Below are 20,810 nucleotides of genomic sequence, written 5' to 3' on the forward strand. Positions count from 1 at the left end.
CTACTTGGAGGGCAATGGGGGCCCTGCAGGCTTCTGAGCAGAGAGGTGCAAGGATCTGACTTAGGTTTTAGTAGGATCACTCTGGCAGCTGCCATGAGAAGGGCGTGGGAGCCGAGGGTTGGCTTAACAATCCACGGGAGAGATGGTGTGTGTGTGTGTGTGTGGCCATAGTGGTGGAAACGGGAGAAGCGGTCTGATCGTGGATTGTTCTGAAGGTGACGTCAAGGAGCATCAGGTGAGGTGCGGGAGGAGGCGGAAAGCAAGGATGAGCGCTGGAAGTACTTGGTGAGCAGCGACAATGGTGAGAGGAGGAGGGGTTAGGAGGGTATCAGGGCCCACTCAGCTCTGGACACTAAAATGTGGAGTTGGGAGAGGGGTCCAGGCAGATGCTCTGCAGGAAAACCACCTGTCCTCACAGAAGCAGGGATGAGGTCAGCAAGGCAGGGAGGGTGAGTCAGGAATAGTGAAGGAATAATGGTCCTGTCAAGACCACTACTAGGCATGTCACAATAATTTGGAACAACTTCTGGACAAGGGACCCATGCCATGAAGCTGCCACTCTAGTCAAGTCCCATCTTAGTCTAAAGGTGACAGCTTGGTCATTATCCTGGCCTGCGGTTGGCCATCAACTAAAGGCTAAAGGATCATTGACAATTTGTGTTGTTGGTTTTTTTTTTAAATTAAAAAGTCATATAGGCCCTAGCCAGTTTGACTCAGTGGAAAGATGGCCCTCGGACTGAAGGGTCTCGGGTTTAATTCCAGTCAAGAGCATTAAGTACTTGGGTTGCAGGCTCGATCTTCGGCCCTGGTTGGGGCAAGTGCAGGAGGCAACCAACTGTGTCTCTCTCATATTGATGTTTCTCTCTCTCCCCCTCCCTTCCACTCTCTCTAAAAATCAATGGGGAAAAAAATATAATCTGATGAAGATTAACAACAAAAATGTCACATAATCTGAATACAATTAATAAAAGCAGGGTTTGGAAATAAGAGTTCATTTTAGTAGACAGTGGCTGTCTCCCCATAACAGTGACTTGGTGAACATGTTGTGGGGTCCCTGAGTCAGTGAGTGTTGGGGGGAGGAGGGCAGCTTCTCACACAGTGATCTGGGGGACAGTAGGGTGGTGGTTCTGGGAGAAGCCCAGCACCTCCAATGCTCTTTGTGGGGGACCTTGATTGAGGCCAGGCATGTCAGTGGGAGGCCGCGGTGACACCAATGGGTGGTGTCTTCATCCCCAGCACCATCTTCATCACCTCCTTCCTCTGAAACAGCTATCCCTGTTCTCATGCCACCAAGTCACAGCCACCCCAATGTTAGAGACCGCTCACGTGAGGCCCCTTCCTGTGGGATTTCCACATTAGGCTGTAAGGTTCCTTCACCTGCAGACCTCTAGGTCTGAGCCCCCAAGGGCAGCATGGGAAGCTCTGGGGGGACCCTGACATCAGCTGGATCTGGAATATGCTGCCCAGCCTTCCTGGGCTCTAGGCATCACCACCCGCACCCACCCCAAGACACTGCCTGGGAAGAAAACAGTGGTAGTTTCAGAGGTGAGCCTCTGCCCTGGCTTCCTGGGCAGACTGGTTTGTGTAGGCGGGTTTTCTCACACCGCCGAGCTCCTGCCCTCGCAGTCCAAGCTCTTGTTCCTTTTGCTCCCACAGCCCCGATGCTGGGGGGACACTGTGACAGCCATGCTCATCTGCTCTGGATTGGGCTGGCAAAGGATTGGGGATTGTGGCCCTTGTCGCCCAATACTAAAGCGATCTTAGATGTAGGCAGCCGTGGTGACAACTGAGCCGTGGCCAGAGGGCAGGCTCAGCCAACTGAGACTATGACAGGTGTCAACAGGACACACTGCCCATCTCTTTACATCTTCCTCCCGCTCTCACATCTGCAAGGACAGCTCCAGGGGACTTCACTCAGCGTGCACAGTCAACTCTTTAGAAAGATCTGTCTATTCCCTTTGACTCCAAATTGCCAAGCCCCAGCTCCTGCTAACAGCTCCTGATGGAAGGAGGCTCAACCATAGATCAGCAGGGAGGAAACAAACACGGGGAGATTTTCCTGCTTGGAAGTCAACTCAGGAATATAAACTGGCTGGAAGCACCCCGGAAAGTCTGCCTTCCAAAAGAAAAGTGTTAGAAAGCCAGGAGCAGCCCTGCAGCCAGACGAGCAGCGCATGCGTTTCCCGAGACATTTTAAAATTCCCATGGACACACGTGCTGCCTGCTGGGGTCTGCGCCCCATCCTGCCTTCCTCACAGGGCTCTCCCCAGGACTGACCTAGCGCCGGGCCCACAGGCTGTGATGTGGCCATGTACGCCTGCTTGACAGCTGAAGCAAGCCTGTCCCCACTGAACAGAGATGGTCCCTGGAGCAGACTGTCATTCTGCACACATTCTAACCAGTGTGCTTGGAGTCTGACAGCGTGGGGGTAGGTATCCTCCCCTCCCAGCACTCACTGAAGAATTTCCCTCCCCAGCTGTGCCCACAGGCGACAACTGTCCAGCAGTGATGGGCAACAGGGTGGCCACGACCCACCTAGCCTGGGGGGGGGGGGGCACTGGGGAAGGGCCTGCTGGTCTTCTGTGCTTTTCCTGAGACAACTCAGTGAGGCTGCTTTTCCTTCTAGTAACTCGCCTCCGAGGCTGAGGAGTGCAGACCCTCATCACGTGTGCCTGGAGCAGCTGGCCTCGCCTGTGCCAACCCATAAACCCTGAAGTTTTGGGGCCTTTCTCTAGCCCACTCTGCCTCAGAACCACTTCCTTTCAGGCAACACTTGGCCAGTACGGAAGTCTTAATGGGGCCACAGTTAGGATCGTGATTGACTACAGGGGCTTCTTTTTCTTGATGTTTTAATTCTCAAGAGAATTAAAGACATTTGGGGTCAAATCCCAACCTAAGTGCTTGAGCAGCACATTCTGACTTCAGTGGCCTGTCCTATTTTTAAATTTCCAGTTCCACATAAAGCTAAACTGAGAGCATTAGGAGGAGTAGAGGGAAAAGGAAGGAGCGTGAGGAGACCACAGCTTTCCTTCTAAACTGTCCCAGGAAACAGAGACTCTTAATTGTCACCAGTGCCATCTTGCCCCGTGAGGCTGCCCAGGGACTAAGACGTTTGCCTCCTCCTGGCACGGGACACATAATCACGGTTTTCCCCAGGAGGCAAGTGAAGGAGAAAGATTTTTTACAAAGCCCAAATTAGTAGGAAAGTGTTGCTTTGCATTTTTCTCAAATTACCTCTCCCCCCCACCCCCGCAAGAACTGATCATAGGAAACTTAGCTAAGAAACTTTATAGCATTCCCTATCCTGTGTCATACTTTGTTATTGTTACTTATTTTAGTATTAACTTTATTTATAATGCTTGTGATCTGCCAGGCATTGTTGGAAGCCTGTCATGTGTATTAAATAATCTAATCCCCATAACATGCCCCTGAAGAAGTAGGTACTCTGATCATCTACCTTTAGGAATGAAGAACTTGCCTCCATCCCCTTTACATTGTAGGATATTTTTGCTGCATATAGAACTCTAGGCTAGCTTTTCTCTCCCTTTCAACATTTTAAAGGTATCAAGTCATTTCCTTCACTTATTTTTGAAATGCCCATGCAGGTACGTGCACAGTGGGGCAGACCACCAGGCGACACACACTTACATGGCTGTTGAGTAAACCGCTTTTGTGTGATGTGATCCCTTCGCTTTTTTGGAGGTTTTCAATCGCCATTTCAAGCTAAAGAAAATGTGTGCAGAAACAAAACAAAACAAAATGGAAAAAAAAAAAGGGAAATCAGATGGTTAGCATCAGCCAAGACTTGTTTTTATTAATATCCAAATAAATGATTCAAGCGCCTACAAAATAAAAATAAGGCTTAATGCAGGCAGGGGAGATGGGTTAAGTCGTGAGTTGAAGCTACAGCCAGGCGTGTTACTTCGTTACATGCAGATGAGCCCAAGAGCCCGAGGAGCGCACGCAGCGGATGAAGTTGTGATGTGAACATGGGCTGCATGTGCACAGGCACACCATGAACATTGAGTCACTGCATACATTCAAATGTGAGCAAAGCCAGAGAATAATCACCTGCTGCTCCCCACACACGTCATCTGTTGCTAGGGAGAATAAATGACCAACAGAGCCCAAGGACAGTTGGCAGTACTGATTTCCTGCCCAGCCTGTCCTGTCACAAATCCAAGGTCTCTCTCCTGGATGCTTTGGGAAAATACCAACAAGGACAAAGACCCAGGCCCTGCCATCAGAGGCATTGGACCCTGGGGTCACTGGACATGTCACAGAGATAAGCTCCTGAATGTTTATGAAGTGTGTGTGAGCTGTGCAAAGAGGGATATGCGGCAATGAGAACGGAGCTATCAGGCAGGCCTTCCTGAGGGAGGGGGACTTTTTAGTTGGGTTCTAAGGATCTCATGGACGTGAGGACTGAGGTGGTGCCACAGGTCTAAGCAAAGGAAGAAACACCCCACTGTGTGTGGCTACCACGTTTGTATGTGCTGAATTTGACCTTGACTTGTACATGGAAATTTAAACTCTGCTGTGGCCCACCACAATAGGCAGAGAACTGCAATAAAAAGCAGTGAACCTAAAGCATACATTGTCTGTCCTCAAATACCAGGAAAGGCAAAGACTTCAGCAATGCTTCTGCAAAAAGGCAGGCTGAACAAGTATTCCAGAAAGTGCAGCAGGGCTGGGTTCAGGAATGAGAGGAATACTGTTTCACTCATCACTTCTTTTTTTAAAATTCTCACCTGAGGATATATTTTCCATTGAATTTAGAGAAAGGGAGAGAAAGAAACATCAATCGGTTGCCTCCTGTACACACCCCAACCAGGGATGGAACCCACAACCTGGGTAAGTGCCACGACCTTTCAGTGTACGGGACAACCACTGTTGTTATGTACACTCTTGCCAATTCTATTCAACATTGTACCAGAAGTTCCGGCCAGGGCAATTGGAAAACAATAACAAGTAAAAGGCAGCCAAATGGAAGAGGAAGAAATGAAACTATCTCTATTTGCAGACACCATGATCTTAAATATAAAAAATCTTAAAGGATCCATAAAAGACAATTAGCGCTCATAAATGAATTCATAAAAGTTGCAGTATATAAAAGCAACATACAAAAATCAGTTACATTTCTGAGTAATGAACACTGTGAAGAGGAATTTAAGAAAACAACCCTACTTACAATAGTATCAAAGAGAAAAAATACCTAGGAATAAATTTAACCAAGGAGGTGAAATACTTGTACAATGAAAACTATAAAACACTGTTGAAAGAAACTAAAGATAACCACAATAAACAGAAAGATATCTTATGTTCATGGATTGAAAGACTTAATATTGTTAATATGGCAATACTCTCCAAAATGATCTATAGAATCAATGCAATCCCTGTAAAACTTCTCTATTAAACTTCCAACTGCTTTACCGAAATAGACAAATTGACCCTAAAATTCATATGGCATTGCAAAGGACTCCCAATAGCCGACACAATCTTGAAAAAGAACGAAGATGGAAGATTCACACTTCCGATTTCAAACTTAACACAAAGTTACAGTAACCGACACAGTGCATTCCTGGGATAAAAATAGACATGCAGATCAATGGGATAGAATTGAGAGTCTAGAAATAATCCCATACATCTATGGTCAATTGATTTTTGACAAGGATGTCAAGACCATTCAATGGAAAAATAATAAAATTTTCAAAAAATGGCACTGGGATAACTGCACGGCCACATGCAAAAGAATGAAGCTAGACCTTTACATCATATACAAAAGTCAACTCAAAATGGATCAAAGAACTAAATGAAAGAGCTAAAACTACAAAACTCCTAGAGGAAAACATCAGGTAATCATGTAAAACAAGGTTATCTTCATGACCTTGGATTTGGCAATGGATTCTTAGATGACATCAAAAGCATAAACATTTAAAAAATAATTTTAAAGATAAACTGGAATTCATCAAAACTAAAAACTTTTGTGCACCGCCCAACTGGCATGTGGTTGAGCATCGACCTATGAACCAGGAGGTTATGGTTCGATTCCCAGCCAGGGCATATGCCTGGGTTGCAGGCTCGATCCCCAGTGTGTGTGTGGGGCGGAAGGGGGGGGGGGGGGAGGGGAGGGGAGGGCGTGCAGGAGGCAGCCGATTAATGAGTCTCTCTCATCATTGATGTTTCTATCTCTCTCCCTCACTCTTCCTTCCTCTCTGAAATAAAAATAAATATTTTAAAAAAGTTTTGTGCACCAAATGACACTAATAAGAGAGTGAAAGGACAACCCACACTCTCACATACTAGTAAATCATATATCTGATAAGGGTCTTGTATTTAGAATATTAAAGAACCCTCATAACTCACCAACAAAATAACAACCCAATTAAAAATGGCAAAAGGCTTGAATGGACATGTCTCCAATAAGCACATGAAAAGATCCTCAACGGCATTAATCATTAGGGAAATACAAGACTAAAATCACAATGAGATACCACTTCATATCTACCAATATGGCTAAAAAGAAAACACAAGATAATGAAGTGTTGGGGGAAAACGTGTAGAAACTGGAACCCTTATACATTGCAGGTGGAATGTCATATGATGCAGCTGCTGTGGAAAACAGTATGGTAGTGCCTCAAAAAGTTAAACATAAACCCAGTTAACCCAGATTACCCAGAAATTCCACTCTTAGGTATGTATTCAAAAGAACTGAAAACAGGTGTTTAAACAAAAACTTGTACACAAATGTTCATAGCAGCATTATTCATAATGGCAAAAAGTGGAAAAACCCAAACATCCATCACAGATTAATAAACACTGTGCGCACCATCCATACTATGGAGTATTACTCAGCTATGAAAAGGAGTGAAGCAATGACACAGACTACAATGTGGATGGGCCCTGAAAACATCTCACACAAAAGGCCACACACTGTATGATTCATTTCTGTGAAATGCCCACAATAGGCAAATCCACACAGACAGAAAGCAGACTGGTTCCAAGGGGATGGGAAGTAACAGCTAACTGGTACAGGGTTTCCTTTTGGGGAGGTGAAAATGTTCTAGAACTAGATAGGGTAATGGTTGCACAACATTGTGAATGTACTAAATGTCATTGAATTGTACACTTTTAAATGGTTAAAATGGTGAATGTTATGTTATGTGAATTTTACCTTAATAAAAAGGTATAAAAAATCCATTAGTCTCTCTTGAAATTTGAATGAATCTTTTACTCACATGCATAGTTTTAACATCATGCACTGGTCACTTGGAAAATATTCATTCAATGAGTTGCAGATCTTCCAAATGTTGACACATTTCATTACATAATATTGAAAAATCACATTTGTTAATATCACTACCAACCTCATTGGAAAAGATACCAGTTTTTCAAAATTCTCTTTGCTTTGTTTTTTTATTTAAAAAAGAAATGGCAATAAAATCTGTCACTTGTTTTTATGGATACACCAGGTTCACACCATTTATTTTTTGAGAAAATGTCTGCCACATCTCTGAGTCTGAATGATCACAATGTGTCTGTTATTCTTTCAGGAAAAAAATGACATTTCAAAAAAAGTGGCTAGTTCCACTCAACTCATTGCACAGGAGCTTTTCCTTGAGATGGCCATCATACTTTGGCAGACAGCAGAAGAGCTGTTCATCACAAAGAATATTAAAAAGACATGTAATCAAGGATTGAGATTTAATACAATTAGTAATTTTTACTACTTCATCAAGGACATTCCTAAATAAAACTGGTATCTGGTATTTTATCTTTTTCTTTTCTACTGAAAGCACAATGGCAAAAGATCAGTGTCGTCTAGAAGAGGCCTCTGTCTTGATTTGTGCTCATCTGTTTCAAGGGTGTTGATTTTGCACAATCACTGCAAATGATGATACAGTGAAAATGGTAACTAGTATTATTGGCTTAGTATTATTATGAAAAGTTTTGACCTTGTGGACCCCCTTAAGGGGTCCTGGGGACACCCACAGGTTCACTGGTCATATTTAAGGCTGACTGCTAAAAATCACGGTATTATGAGTACAGAGGGAAAGAAAAGAATATAAGTTAAGATTCGCTGTATAAGATCATCTTCAAAAACCCATAGCTATTAAATAGGATTTAGACAAGATACAGGAAATTGATTTAATGTACTGTGAGTATCCCAAGATGTTCACTGTGTTTTAAAATACCACTTAATTATGTGAAGATGATAAAGGTCAGGAAAACACCGTCAAGCCCCAGAAGGACAGATGCCAGACACATTGATGCCCAGGAGTCAGGACTGAAGGCGCAGAGCACACGCATGTCCAGCAGAGGGCGCTATGGCACCACCTCCTGGCCCTGCATGGGAGACTTGTGCAGCATCCCTGAAAAGGAGCATCTGGCCCTTGAACTTGATCTAACCAAGGGCCTTTAACAGTCCACTCGGTGGCTGGAGAAGTTAGGGTTTAACCTTTATATATGCTTAAAATGAAAACGAATTTTATATTTGACTGGAGTTTATTTTAAAAATTTCATCAGTGCTACATGCACAGGCCCATGTGTCAAACAGCACCAAAGAACCACGGAGGCATGCAGTGGTGCCCCATCCCTAACCCTAGCCCTGGCAGCTTTATCTAAAATCATTTCTCTTTTTTGAACTTCTGGTAATCTCCTTCACATTTTAGAATTATGCATATGCTTATGCATCTGTTTCTTGATTTATCAGGCGCTTAATCTTTACTTTTGACTTGGTGCAATGCAGCATATACTCCTTTTTATTGTTCATTTAATATCAATTGCTTCTGCTACATGAATTGTTAACAGAAGGCCTGCTTTAAAGACTCACTGAGATGGAGGACAGAAAATGTATAATACTTGTGATCAAAGATACAGTATCTCGAAGGACCCAAAGTAATAGCAGATAGCAGACTAGTTTTAAAGCTCCCAAGTATATTAAAATTAGCCTATTATTTAAAAATTGTGAAAGAAAAATTTTAAAACCCTTTCCTTTCATGTATAATTCTACCAAGATTTTACCTGATTAAGGACTAAATTAATGCCTCCTAATGGAGGGTGTTGGTTACTTCTCAAGTTTATTAGCATCTACCCCAATGGCCATCCCATAATAACCTTGTTAAAAGGACCTGCCACAGAGGTAGCCCCTACAAAGGGCCAGCAATGACAACTATTGATGAAATACCTGCTAATCTAGGCTGGGTCTTCCCTAATTCAATTTCTAGACCATGCCTCCTGGGAAGGGGCAGGGATGTTCCTTAGAAAGACCAGAGAAAAGTTGGGACAAGGACAGAAACCTGCAGTAGCTAACCCTCCATCCTAAAATACAGCATACTTACATGATCAGAAGTGGGGACAATAAACATTTAGATGTTGCATGAGTAACCCCTTTGGACCTTTAAAGAAATTGGGGAGTATTTTAAAAGAAGGGAGCAGCACGATGGGAATTTTGAGGCAGGAACATAAATGCTAGAATTATGCCTGTAGAAAGCGACCAACTGCAGTTAAGGGCCAGGGAGGAAGAAGGGGAAACAGTGGGCTCACCCCGGGAGAGAGGGAGGCTGGCTTAGGGAAATGCGACATTTTAAATCTGTTTGTCCATCTTTATTTTGTTAATTAAGCATTTTAAAGTTACGTAGGTAATATTACATGTGCATGCTGTATAAAAATCTGATTAGGCCAGAGGCATATAAGTCTCCATACTGGGCCAGGACTGGGGTGGGGCCAACAAGGCACCCAGGGCACCAAATTTAAGGAGGTGCTCATGCTCAAGGTCGAGCATGAGCAGGGTCAGCACTTGGAGGTGAAACCCTCCTGAAGTTTGGCACCCAGGGCACTTTGCCCTTTGGGTTGTGTCAAAGAGGTTCGACCTGAGCTGAAATGACAAAAGCAAACCTCTCAGGTTAGTATCTCTACTCAATGTACTTTAAAAAAAAAAAAAAGTGCAACAGAAAACTTTATTAAAAACTCACCATTTCGGCCCTGGCTAGTGTGCTCAGTGGTTAGAGCATCAGCTGGTGCACTGAAGGGTCACAGGTTAGATTCATAGTCAAGGCCACATACCTGGATTGCAGGTTTGATCCCTGGCACTGGTTGGGGAGTGTGCAGGAAGCAACCAATTGATGTGTATCTCTCACATCAATATTTCTCTCTCCCCCCCACTCCCTTTTACTCTCTCTAAAAATCAATGGAGAAAATATCCTTAGGTGAAGATTAAAAACAAACAAACAGACAAACAAAAAACTCACCATTTGGGCAAATCACTCTTAAGATTTATAATACTGGGAGCATTTGAGATCTTGCTTCCTGGCATGTCATTTGGTTGGCTCAAATAAACTCATAAAATGTATTTTACTAGTAAAAGATTTATAACACTGATGAAAATTTAGCCCAGTGGGTGTGGCTCAGTGGTTGAGCATTGACCTATGAAATAGGAGGTCACAGTTCAATTCCCAATCAGGGCACATGCCTGGGTTGTGGGCTTGATCCCCAGTAGGAGGTGTGCAGAAGGCAGCTGATCAATGATTCTCTCTCATCATTGATGGTTCTCTCTCTCTCCCTCTCCCTTCTTTTCTGATATTAAAAAAAAAAAAAAATTAAAAAGAAAATTTAACCAGAAATAAAGACTCAAGACAATTTGTCACCAAAAGTTTGAAATCACTTATTGAGTGTGTAGGTGGTGATTTGCTCTGATCTTCATGCTCCCTTTTCAGGATTAACTTAAAATCCCATAACTCTAACATGAAAGAATTGGCAGATGTGAAAGGACGGATACAGGAGCCGTATTTTTTGTTTGTTTGTTTTGTTAATCCTTACCTGAGGATATTTTTTCCATTGATTTTTCAGAGAGAGTGGAAGGAGTGGGAGAAGAGAGAGAGAGAGAGAGAGAGAGAGAGAGAGAGAGAGAGAGAGAGAAGAAAAATTGATGTGAGAGACACATCAACTGGTTGCCTCCTGCACTCACCCTGACTGGGGTCAGGATCCTGCAACCGAGATACAACCCTCTATCTGTATGAGGATCTCAGGTTAGAGCATTAGCCAGAACCACAATCCTATGGCTCCTGGCCCTGGATGATGCTCTAACCACTGATCCACGCCAGCCAGGGCAGGAGCCATATTTTATTTCTGTTGCAAGCCCCAGGGCCATTTCTGTTCATGGCTCCCAGAAAGTCCCTCAGCTCTCACAAGCTGCATCCTTGTGAGATGTTCCCATGCCAAAACCAAGCCGATAAATAACACAGAGAAGGCAGAGTCAGGGATCAGATTCTCATTTGAAATGATCACTTCCTAGGGGCTTTCATGGGGATGTGTGTTAAAACACAGTCCATCCATGGATTTCCAATTGATTTAAAAACTTGATTCCTTAAAGGCAACCCAAACAACAAACCACAGTAGCTAGTGCTCCAAGTCTGAGCTGCACATCTGCTTGCAACCAAGAGGGTGTGGATCAGAGAGAATGCTGCTGTTTCTCAGTAAACTTGTTTCCTATACTTCTAGTATATTCTACTACTATAAATTGGTGCAGTCTCATAAAACTGAGCCTGCCATATCCATGAAAGTTAACATGGCATGCGAGGAGCACTTTCTGATCACTAGCAGCTCTAATCTTGAGTCCATCTAGCCAGTCCTCTAAGGGAGAAGCGTGTCTGGCCCCCTGTGTCCTCCCAGCCCCTGCTGAGCTGACAGCTGGAAAAACGGAGAGGTGAGGTGGAAGCTAGGGCCTCTCGGATTGAGCAGTGGACACTGCCCCACACATCGCAGCTTCTAGAAAGCAAGTGACTTCTCTCTACGCCTGTCCTCCAAGCCAGGTTCTGGGGAGCAGTCTACACAGAGAAAGAGAGAGGACAGCAAGCCGCTCTGATGTCGGGGTGATGCCAAAACAGCCTGAAAAGAACAGGGATGAGGCTAAAACATTACCTTCTATTTCAGATTAGCCCACTACCAAAATAGGAAGATTTTTCTAATTGAAAATCAATCAGTGTAATCTATCATATTAACAGTCTAAAGAAAAAAACAACCTCATGCCCTGACCAGTTTGGCTCAATGGATAGAGCGTCGGCCTGCGGACTGAAGGGTCCCAGGTTCGATTCCGGTCAAGGGCATGTACCTTGGTTGCGGGCACATCCCCAGTGGTGGTGTGCAGGAGGCAGCTGATCGATGTTTCTCTCCCATCGATGTTTCTAACTCTTTATCCCTCTCCCTTCCTCTCTGTAAAAAAATCAATAAAATATATTTAAAAAAACAACAACAAACAAAAAAAATACAACCTCATGATCAATGAAGAAAAAGCATTTGACAGAACTCAACATCCAAAAACTCTCTGAAAACTAGGAATAGAAGGTAACTTCCTCAACCCGAAATAGGGCATTTATGAAAACCTACAATTAACATCATACTTAGCAGTAAAAGATGAAAAGATTTCCCCCCAAGACTGGGAACAAGGAAAAGATGTCCACTCACTGCTCCTATTCAACATAGTAGAGTTCTAGCCAGCAAAAAAAGGCAATAAAAAAAATGTTACCCAGATTGAAAAGGAGGAAGTAAAATTGCTCCTATTTGCAGACAACAAAAAACTCTTAGAACTAAAAAGTTGAGTTCTACAAGGTTGCAGGACAATAGTAAAAAATCAACCGTATTTTCACATACTAACAATGAACAGTTAGAAACTGAATTAAACAAGAAGATGGTGGCTGCAAAGACAATGAAAGTTGTTGGAGTCGATCAACTCCAGGCTCCAATTTTTTACGCAAAGTGAAAGGTACATGCTGGGGTACAAACAGACCCTGAAGATGATCCGGCAAAGTGAAACTGGTCATCCTCACCAACAGCTGTTCAGCCTTGAGGAAATCTGAAATAGAGGACTATGTCATGGTGTCCATCACTACAGTGGCAGTAATCCTGAATTGGGCACAGCATGTGGAAATACTAGAGTATGCACACTGGCTATCAGTGATTTAGGTGATTCTGGTATCATAAAAAGCATGCCAAAACATATTAGTGAAAAGTAAATCATGCAAGATTTTTCTTTAATAAAACTGGCCAGCGCTTGGTTTAAAAAATAATTTTAAAAAATAAAATAAAGACTAATACCACTTACAATAGCCCCAAAAACATGACATACTTAAGTATAAGCCTAACTGAATGTGTACAGGATCTGCACATTAAAAATTACAAAATGCTGATGAAAGAAAGAAAAGAAGACCTAAGTAAATGGGAAAGCATACCATGTTCATGGACTGAAGACCCAACTCAATTCTCCCCCAAACTGACATACAGGTTTAATGCTGTTTAATCAAAACCTTACCAGGAATTTTTTATAGATATAGAAAATTCTAAATTTATATAAATAGCTTACACAATACCAAAGAAAAATAAAGTTGGAGGAATCACTCACTATAAAGCTGTAATAGTTAAGAACAGGCACATAGATCAATGAAACAGAACAGAATGTCCTGAAACAGATCCACACACGACCAATTGATTTTTGACAAAGACGCAAAAGTCATCCAATGGAAGGACAGTCATTTCAGCAAATGATGCTGGAACCACTGGTGGTTTCATATGCACAAAAGTAAACCTCGACCTAAACCTTACATCTTATACAAAAGTTAACCCAAATGAAGCAGATCCAACTACAAAATGTAAAACTATAAAACTTTTCAAAAAAAACAGGAGGAAATTTTTATGACCTGGGGATAGGCAAAGAGTTCTCAGGTATGGCATCAAAAGTGTGGTCTTTTCAAAAAAGAAAAATTAATAAATAAAACTTTATTTAAAAAAAATTCTTTTTTTCTGCAAATGACACTTGTAACAGAATGAAAAGACACTATAAAAACTGGGAGAGAATATTTGCAAATTGCTTATCTGACAGGGGACTTATAAAGAACACAAAGAATTTTCAAAATTTAACAATAAGAAAACTAACAATCCAGTTTAAAAAGTAGGCAAATGACTGGAACTGACACATCACCAAAAGCATATACAAGGCAAATGAGCACGTGAAAAGCTGCTTACCATCACTAGCAATTAAGAAAATGCAAGTTACAACCACAATGAGATACCACTACACACCTATTAGAATGGCTAAAATGAAAAAATGCTGACAACAAGGAGTGCTGGCGAGGAGTGGAGCAACAGGCGCTCTTACACATCGCTGGGGGAAATGTGAAATGGTACAACCACTTGAGGAAACTGTTGGTGATCTCTGATAAAGTTAAATACACACTTACCGTATCAACCAGCAATCCTCTCGTAGCTATTTACTCAAAAGAAAGGAAAACATATGTCCATACAAAAACCTGTCGGTGAGGACTGATAGCTGCATTATTCATAATCGCCCAAAACTGGAAATCTCCCCAACTGCCCTCAACTGGTGAATGGATAGGTAGGAATACTACTCCGTTACGAAGGAGGAGGAATTACTGGCCCATGCAACAACCCGAATGGATCTCAAAGACGCCACACTGAGTTAAAGAAGCGGAACTCAGAAGGTCATTAATGAATGATTCTGTTCATACGACAGCCCCGGAAAAACAAACCTCTAGTGATGGAGAAAGGGTCAGTGGGTGCCAGGGTTTGTGGGTGAGGGGAGGTCATGACTGCAAATACCAGGAGGGAGTTTAGGGGAGACCAACCATCAGGATCCTGACTGCGGCAGTTGTTACACAAACGTGCATGTGTGTCAAAACTCAGGGCTGTACACACAGGAAAGTCACACAGCTCTGTATTTATTTACAAAGTAAAAGTAAATATGGAAACTAGAGTTTTGAAAGGTAAGTTTTTAAAGCAGATGTTGTTTTGGACAGGAGCATGGCGGGAGCAATTCGGCATAGCTCCTAAAAGAAATTTCCTCTTGTTTATTCAGTCGTTTCATATGGGTGGACTGACCTAAGCCTCTCAGAGGCTGATAATAATGGTGACATCAGCAGCAGCACATACCAGTATGGAGTTCTTTTTACAAATATGCAGTGTTCGTAATAGCCCTGATGGAAGATTAACGTTTTTGTGGGGTTTTTTAAACCAGTGGAGGAACTGAGGTTCAAAGAAGCTGAGACTTGCCTTGGGTCACAGGGCCTGGCTGGGGCTGGCAGGGCTCCCTTCCAGGGCTCCAGCTGCCTTCCACTCACCATCCTTACTTCTACTGCTAGTCTATCCAGGGTCTAACCTGTTGCCCGAGAGCCTCGTACATACCGTTGCTGGAGACGACCGGGAAGTGTGGGCCAGCGAGTGTCTGGTGCTGTCCATCCCCCCGTGGATGAGATAGGCTCCTGTGCTGGAGATAATGGGGCTCCCCCCGACATCCATGGTGATGCCCACCATGCTGTGGGAGGGGACTGCTGTCGGCGAGGAGCCTGCCACGGTCACCTGGGCGTCGCCCGGGGCCTCGAAGTAAGATGCTGCACTGCTTGTGGCATACATTGGAGGCTCGGGGTTATAGGCATAGGCCGTCCGCCTGTCAGAAAGAGAGAATGTGCCTCCTCTGAGTCTGGAAGGAATCCTGCAAAACTTCACGTCAAAGTGGAAGCCTGATGAGACTGAACATTTGGGGTAAGTCAGACACCAAACGCCTATGCAGCACAGAGTTCAAAGCAATCATCTGAAAATATTCAGGATCACATGCGGACTCATCAAAAACTGATCATTTAAAAATTCTAAGTATGAAGGGGTCATATGAGGGAGCTCCTTCATGGAGACAGAACACTTCAGTGTCTTATTATGGTTATGTGAAATTTATACATGAGCCCCAGCTGGTTTGGTTCAGTGGATAGAGCGTTGGCCTGCGGAGTAAAGGGCCCCAGGTTCGATTCCGGTCAAGGGCACATGCCCGGGGTTGTGGGCTCGATCCCCGGTAGGGGGCGTGTAGGAGGCAGCCGATCAATGATTCTCTCTCATCATTGATGTTTCTATCTCTCTCTCCCTCTCTCTTCCTCTCTGAAATCAATAAAAAAATATATATTTTAAAATTTACACGAGAAAAAATGGCATAGAACTACACACACACACACACACACACACACAGAGGAGTCAAAACTGGTGAAATGGAATAAGACCCATGGGCTAGTTAACAGTTCTGTCCCAGTGTTACTTTCCTGCTATTGTCCTACAGTAATACTCAAAAAAGAGGTCACCACAGGGGGAGACTGGGTGAAGGGTCTCCCATTTTGCAACTTCCTGTAAGTCTACGATTCTATCAAAAAAGGTTAAAAAATGAAATTGCATAATAAAAAGAAATTTCTAAGTGATATGAAGAATTTGTCTAATATTACTTTAACATCTGGATTAAATGCTTAGCTAACTATGTATGTCATCCCATAGTTTTAAGTCCCACTCCAGTAACGCTGGCCATTGCAAAAGGCAGCTGGTAATGGTTTCTCTTTGGTGGTAACTAAAGGCTATGACCTGTCCTGAGGGAAGGCCCCCCTAGGTGGCAGGTGGCCCCAACCTCTGGGAGGCGTGCACTCCCATCCTGACCCCCAGTGACATCACATGTAACTGTCATACAATCGAACCCAAGAACTCGACATTGGTACAATCTACACACCTTGCTCAGATGTCATGGGTTTGACACACGCTCACATGTGTCTGTGTATGTATTAGAACCTTCAGTGTTGTGCTGTAGAAGCTCACACAGCGCCTTAACCACAACCACACTCTCATGCTTGATCCCTGAACTTTCAAAGGGGAGTTGTCGAAATCAAATGAGCAAAAGGACTTATGTCTTGAGTCCAATGAGCTTCCTGAGAAATGTGTTATTTTCTGCCCCAAGAATCACATAGTTCACAAGCAGAAAACCCTATAAGTCCCTGACAAATAAAAAATCAAGTCATATCTACATCATAAAAAGCCAGAGGTTAACAAAGGCCAGGAGGAGAAAGCAGAGATAGAAATGGCTTCTGGATTGTGAAGACTGAATCTTTAGACTTGGGTTACGGTTTGTTTTTCTTAAGACTACCTTTTCTAGAAGTAAAAACTACAAAAGTGTATGATTTCTGAAATCTCCATAGGACTGTGATGACCTAATACCACAGTAATGGTTCCAACACAGCACCCAAAGGATAAGGGGGAGGGATTTGTGCAAACACATCCCCAAAAGGAAAAAGGTGGGAGAGTCGTGAAGGAAGGTTCCAGACGTGGCCTGAGGTTCTCTGTGAGGACCCTTCCGAGGGCAGGGAAAACCACGTACAAGGCACCATTCGTGTAGACGGCGTCTCCGCCTTCCACGTACTGCACTTGGGATGGGTACACGTGTTGCACAGGCTGGACCTGAAACATCAGATATTTTGTGTTACACACAGTATAGTCTACTTGTTCATGATTTTCCATCATTCAAGCTGAAAATAACTTGGACTGCCTTTTATTAACATTAAGTACTGCATGACAGTTGGCACGTCTTGAAAGAAATAGGAGAGGCAGTCCTGATCCACTGCTATGCTCGAGGGAAGCCAAGTCCATGGTGCCTGTTCCGTGGGGGAAGGAGCCAAATCGACAGCCAGGAAGGGCCCTGGGGCCTGCCAGCCACTGGGTAAAAGGGTTGGTAATGCTGGACAGTGGAAATCAGAGTATGGACAGAATGCCAACCTCTGAGCATTGGACCTGTCATCCACACCCAAGGACAGGGCAGAGGGCTCGAGCTGGTCTACATGTCCCCCCTCATGCCCCCTTAGGATGGCCCTGGTGCCCCTCCCCAGCAGGAGGGCAGGGGTCCTGGAGCCACACTGGGGAGAGACTGTGAAGGTCTGAGCAGAACTAGAAGAAGCGATGGGCCTCGAGTGAGAGATGTAGACCGAGCGTGATGGGAGGACCACAGAACAGCCCTACCTGGTCCCTGTCAGTGCAGCGCCTCAGCTAATGGCCCACAAGGGACGCTGGCTCTGGTGGTAGAGGCCCAGAGCTCTGCATGGAAGACTTCAGAATCTCACCACAGAGGGAACCTTACCCAATGCCTAATTCAACCTCATTTTGAGGTAACAAAATTAAAGGCTGGGTCCCATCGTGACCTCTCTCTAGGCCTGTGTGTGGAGCTGATTCCCACCTCCGAGGACAACCCAGCACGGATACACTCATACACGCTCAACTCCTAGAGTAATAGCGTATCATGAGGAGTCCAGGGATTACCATGTTGAGTGGGCTTTGCCTTAGGGGACCGAGTGAAATGCACAAGTCACTCCACAAGTCTGAGTTGCCCAGAGAGAAAGTGATGGTGCAGGTCGAGCCCCACAGAGGGGGGAAGCTTCTGGAATCATGACATTAGCCTCCATCTCCCCTCCCTCGAGGAGCTAAGGTTCCCTTCTGGGCCTGCTCAGAACCTTTGTTTCTCCCTGACCCCATAAGCCTCCCCTGGTTCCCCCTACACACACTGCTCATCTGAACAGGAACCCCTGAAGAAAGAAGCGTGTGCTCTGGGGTCTCGGCCATCTCTCTATTTCACTCATGGTCCCTTCCTTTCAGGCAGGACCCTGTACAGATTTTAATTCAGCATCTTTCAGAGCACAAGCCAGCCCTTGGGCCAGATCTGGCTTGCCTGTTTTTTGTAAATAAAGTTTTATTGACACACAGCCCTGCCCCTTCTTTTTACATCTATGGCTGCTTCTAGAGACAAGGCAGAGTTGAGTGGCTGTGCAAGACACTACCTGGCCTGCAAAGCCAAAAAAAATGCACTATTTGGCCTTTTCCAGAAAAGGGCTGCTGACCACTGTCCTACATTCCATTGACTGACTGAGCTGATGGTCTGTGCTGTTCTTTGGTGGGTGAGCCCACACTTTCGAGGTTTCTTCCCAGATAATTTAATCTCACAAGAGGCGCTTTCTTGGTCATGGCTCTCGTCTGAGGGTATAACACTTGCCTGCAGAGGGGTTTGCCTCCCTAGGAGGTTCTGTGTTCCTAATAATCCAGAACCTTTGCTATCTGTTTGCATGTCTAGCTCAGAACCCAGTGCTATATCAAGGGGCTGGCTTATGTCTCATGCATTGAATTTCTGAATGAATGAAAGATCACAGTTGTCTTGGTTTGCTGCAAAACTGTTTGAAGTGAAAGATCTTTAAAAAACATAGAACCTTCTGGTAAGGAACTGAAGACATTAAAGAAGGAGCAGCAATGACAGGAAAGAATACATAACACAGAGAGGCCTCCAGATCACATGTGCTATGGTTACCTGTTGTGGCACCTGCTGGATTCTGGGGAGGGAGATTGGCTGCATCTGGGCCCCTTTGGAAGCCGAGCCCGTTGCCTGGACCAGCACCCTCTAAAAGGGAAGGAGAGAGGGACATTCAGACTTGTCAGAACTTAGGCCTGAAAACAAACACAGAATACAACCACAGCTACTGCCACCTGGCCTGCTGTTGCTTTATTGGACACACAAAACTGAAAATGTGAAGGATCAAATGAACGCCAGAGTCGAAAGAGAAACAGGAGCTGGGGCTTTAGAAATCAATGACTTCAATTCTGTGATTTTCCAAAGTGGACCCTAAATGTCACTGGTTGTGGTGATTCTGCAGTGCTTTGCCTTCTAAACCCCACTGTATAAAAAGAGATCAACAGGGACCAGGCATCCTATGAGCTCATGATCAAAGACAAAAAGAACATAAATGGTGCAAGTATCAATGGATGAATGGATACACACAATGTAGTCTCTCCTCACAATGAAACATCACTCAGCCCTGAAAGGAGGAAAGCTGATCGGCGCTACATGTGGATGAACCTTGAACACACAATGCTCAGAGAAGCCAGACACAAAATCACATTGTGATTCCATTCATGTGAGATGTCCAGAGCAGGCACATCCACAGATACAGGAAGTAGGTTTATGGTTGTCAGAGGCTGGGGAGGGGGATGAGTGACTGCCATGGGAGACAGGGTTTCTTTTTTGGGAGTGATAAATGTATGAAAATGCTACTTCTTTGTTTGCTTTATAACGGTGAATTTTACATGATGTGAATTTCACCTCGATTAAGTAAATAAGTAAGAACATTAAGGATTTGCATTCATACGCTCTAAAGCTGAGCTGTCCGATATGGTAGCTACTAGCTGTGTAGCCGTGTGGCCATTTCAATTTCATTCTATTTAAATAAGCTGTAAAATTCAGTTCTGCAGGTACACTGGCCACATTTCCAGTGCTCAGAGCCACGTGGAGCTGGTGGCAGAACACATCTGTGTCTGCTTAGTGGGAAGTTGTGTTGGGTAGTGTAGGAGGGCTGAGAGGGGAAACATGGACAATGCACCATAGGAACTGAGCTGCAAGAATTCCTCTTTCTGACAAGGAAGCCTGGGGTGTTCATTGTTCAGGGAACAAAACACAGCTTGTGGAGAGGGTGCTGGAGGAAAGGGAGTCCCCTGCATAGGCAGTGGGGAGGCTCAGCTTTGAGCAGCAGACAGTGTATGTGGGGACAGAAGGGGAAAGGCAAGGGGGGTGTGGATGTTGCCAAGTGGGAGAGGGGGCACCTGGATGCATCTCTAACAGGGATGGAAGCCCTGGAACCTGGGAGAGACACAGTGGCCATGGCAGGACCCATTTCACCCACTCCCACGCCCCCTCTGGCAACCACCAATCTGTCCTCTATCTATGAGCTTAATGTGTGGGTTTTTGTTGTTGTTTCACATATAAGTGAGATCATATGGTATTTGTCTGACCTCTCATTTAGCATAATTCCCTGTAGGTCCCTCCATGTGGTTGCAAATGGCACAATTTCATTTTCTTTATGGCTGAGTAATATTCCATTGTATCTACGTATCACATCTTCTTTACCCAATTGTCTGGATGGACATCTAGCTTGTTTCCATATCTTGGCTATTGTAAATAATGCTGTAATGAA

The 20,810-nt window shown here is 44.2% G+C and overlaps 1 protein-coding gene across 4 annotated transcripts in view; it reads right to left on the minus strand.

Moving 5' to 3' along the window:
- RFX2 (regulatory factor X2) overlaps positions 1-20,810 on the minus strand; it is an 88,959-nt gene that overhangs the window by 21,396 nt on the left and 46,753 nt on the right. For 3 of the 4 annotated variants that reach the window (XM_070415928.1, XM_070415926.1, XM_070415927.1), the window contains exons 4-7: positions 19,154-19,243; positions 17,186-17,265; positions 15,193-15,454; positions 3,649-3,723 (exon numbers count right to left, since the gene is read on the minus strand). In XM_070415928.1, the coding sequence (XP_070272029.1) occupies positions 3,649-3,723; positions 15,193-15,454; positions 17,186-17,265; positions 19,154-19,243 (507 nt within the window). The remainder of the gene's footprint in view (positions 1-3,648; positions 3,724-15,192; positions 15,455-17,185; positions 17,266-19,153; positions 19,244-20,810) is intronic. The other variant, XM_070415929.1, reaches the window with a different exon arrangement.

This window comes from Myotis yumanensis, unplaced genomic scaffold (genome assembly GCF_028538775.1).
Source record: "Myotis yumanensis isolate MYYU_CA2020_CCGP unplaced genomic scaffold, mMyoYum1.0.hap1 SCAF_5, whole genome shotgun sequence".
NCBI lineage: Eukaryota > Metazoa > Chordata > Mammalia > Chiroptera > Vespertilionidae > Myotis > Myotis yumanensis.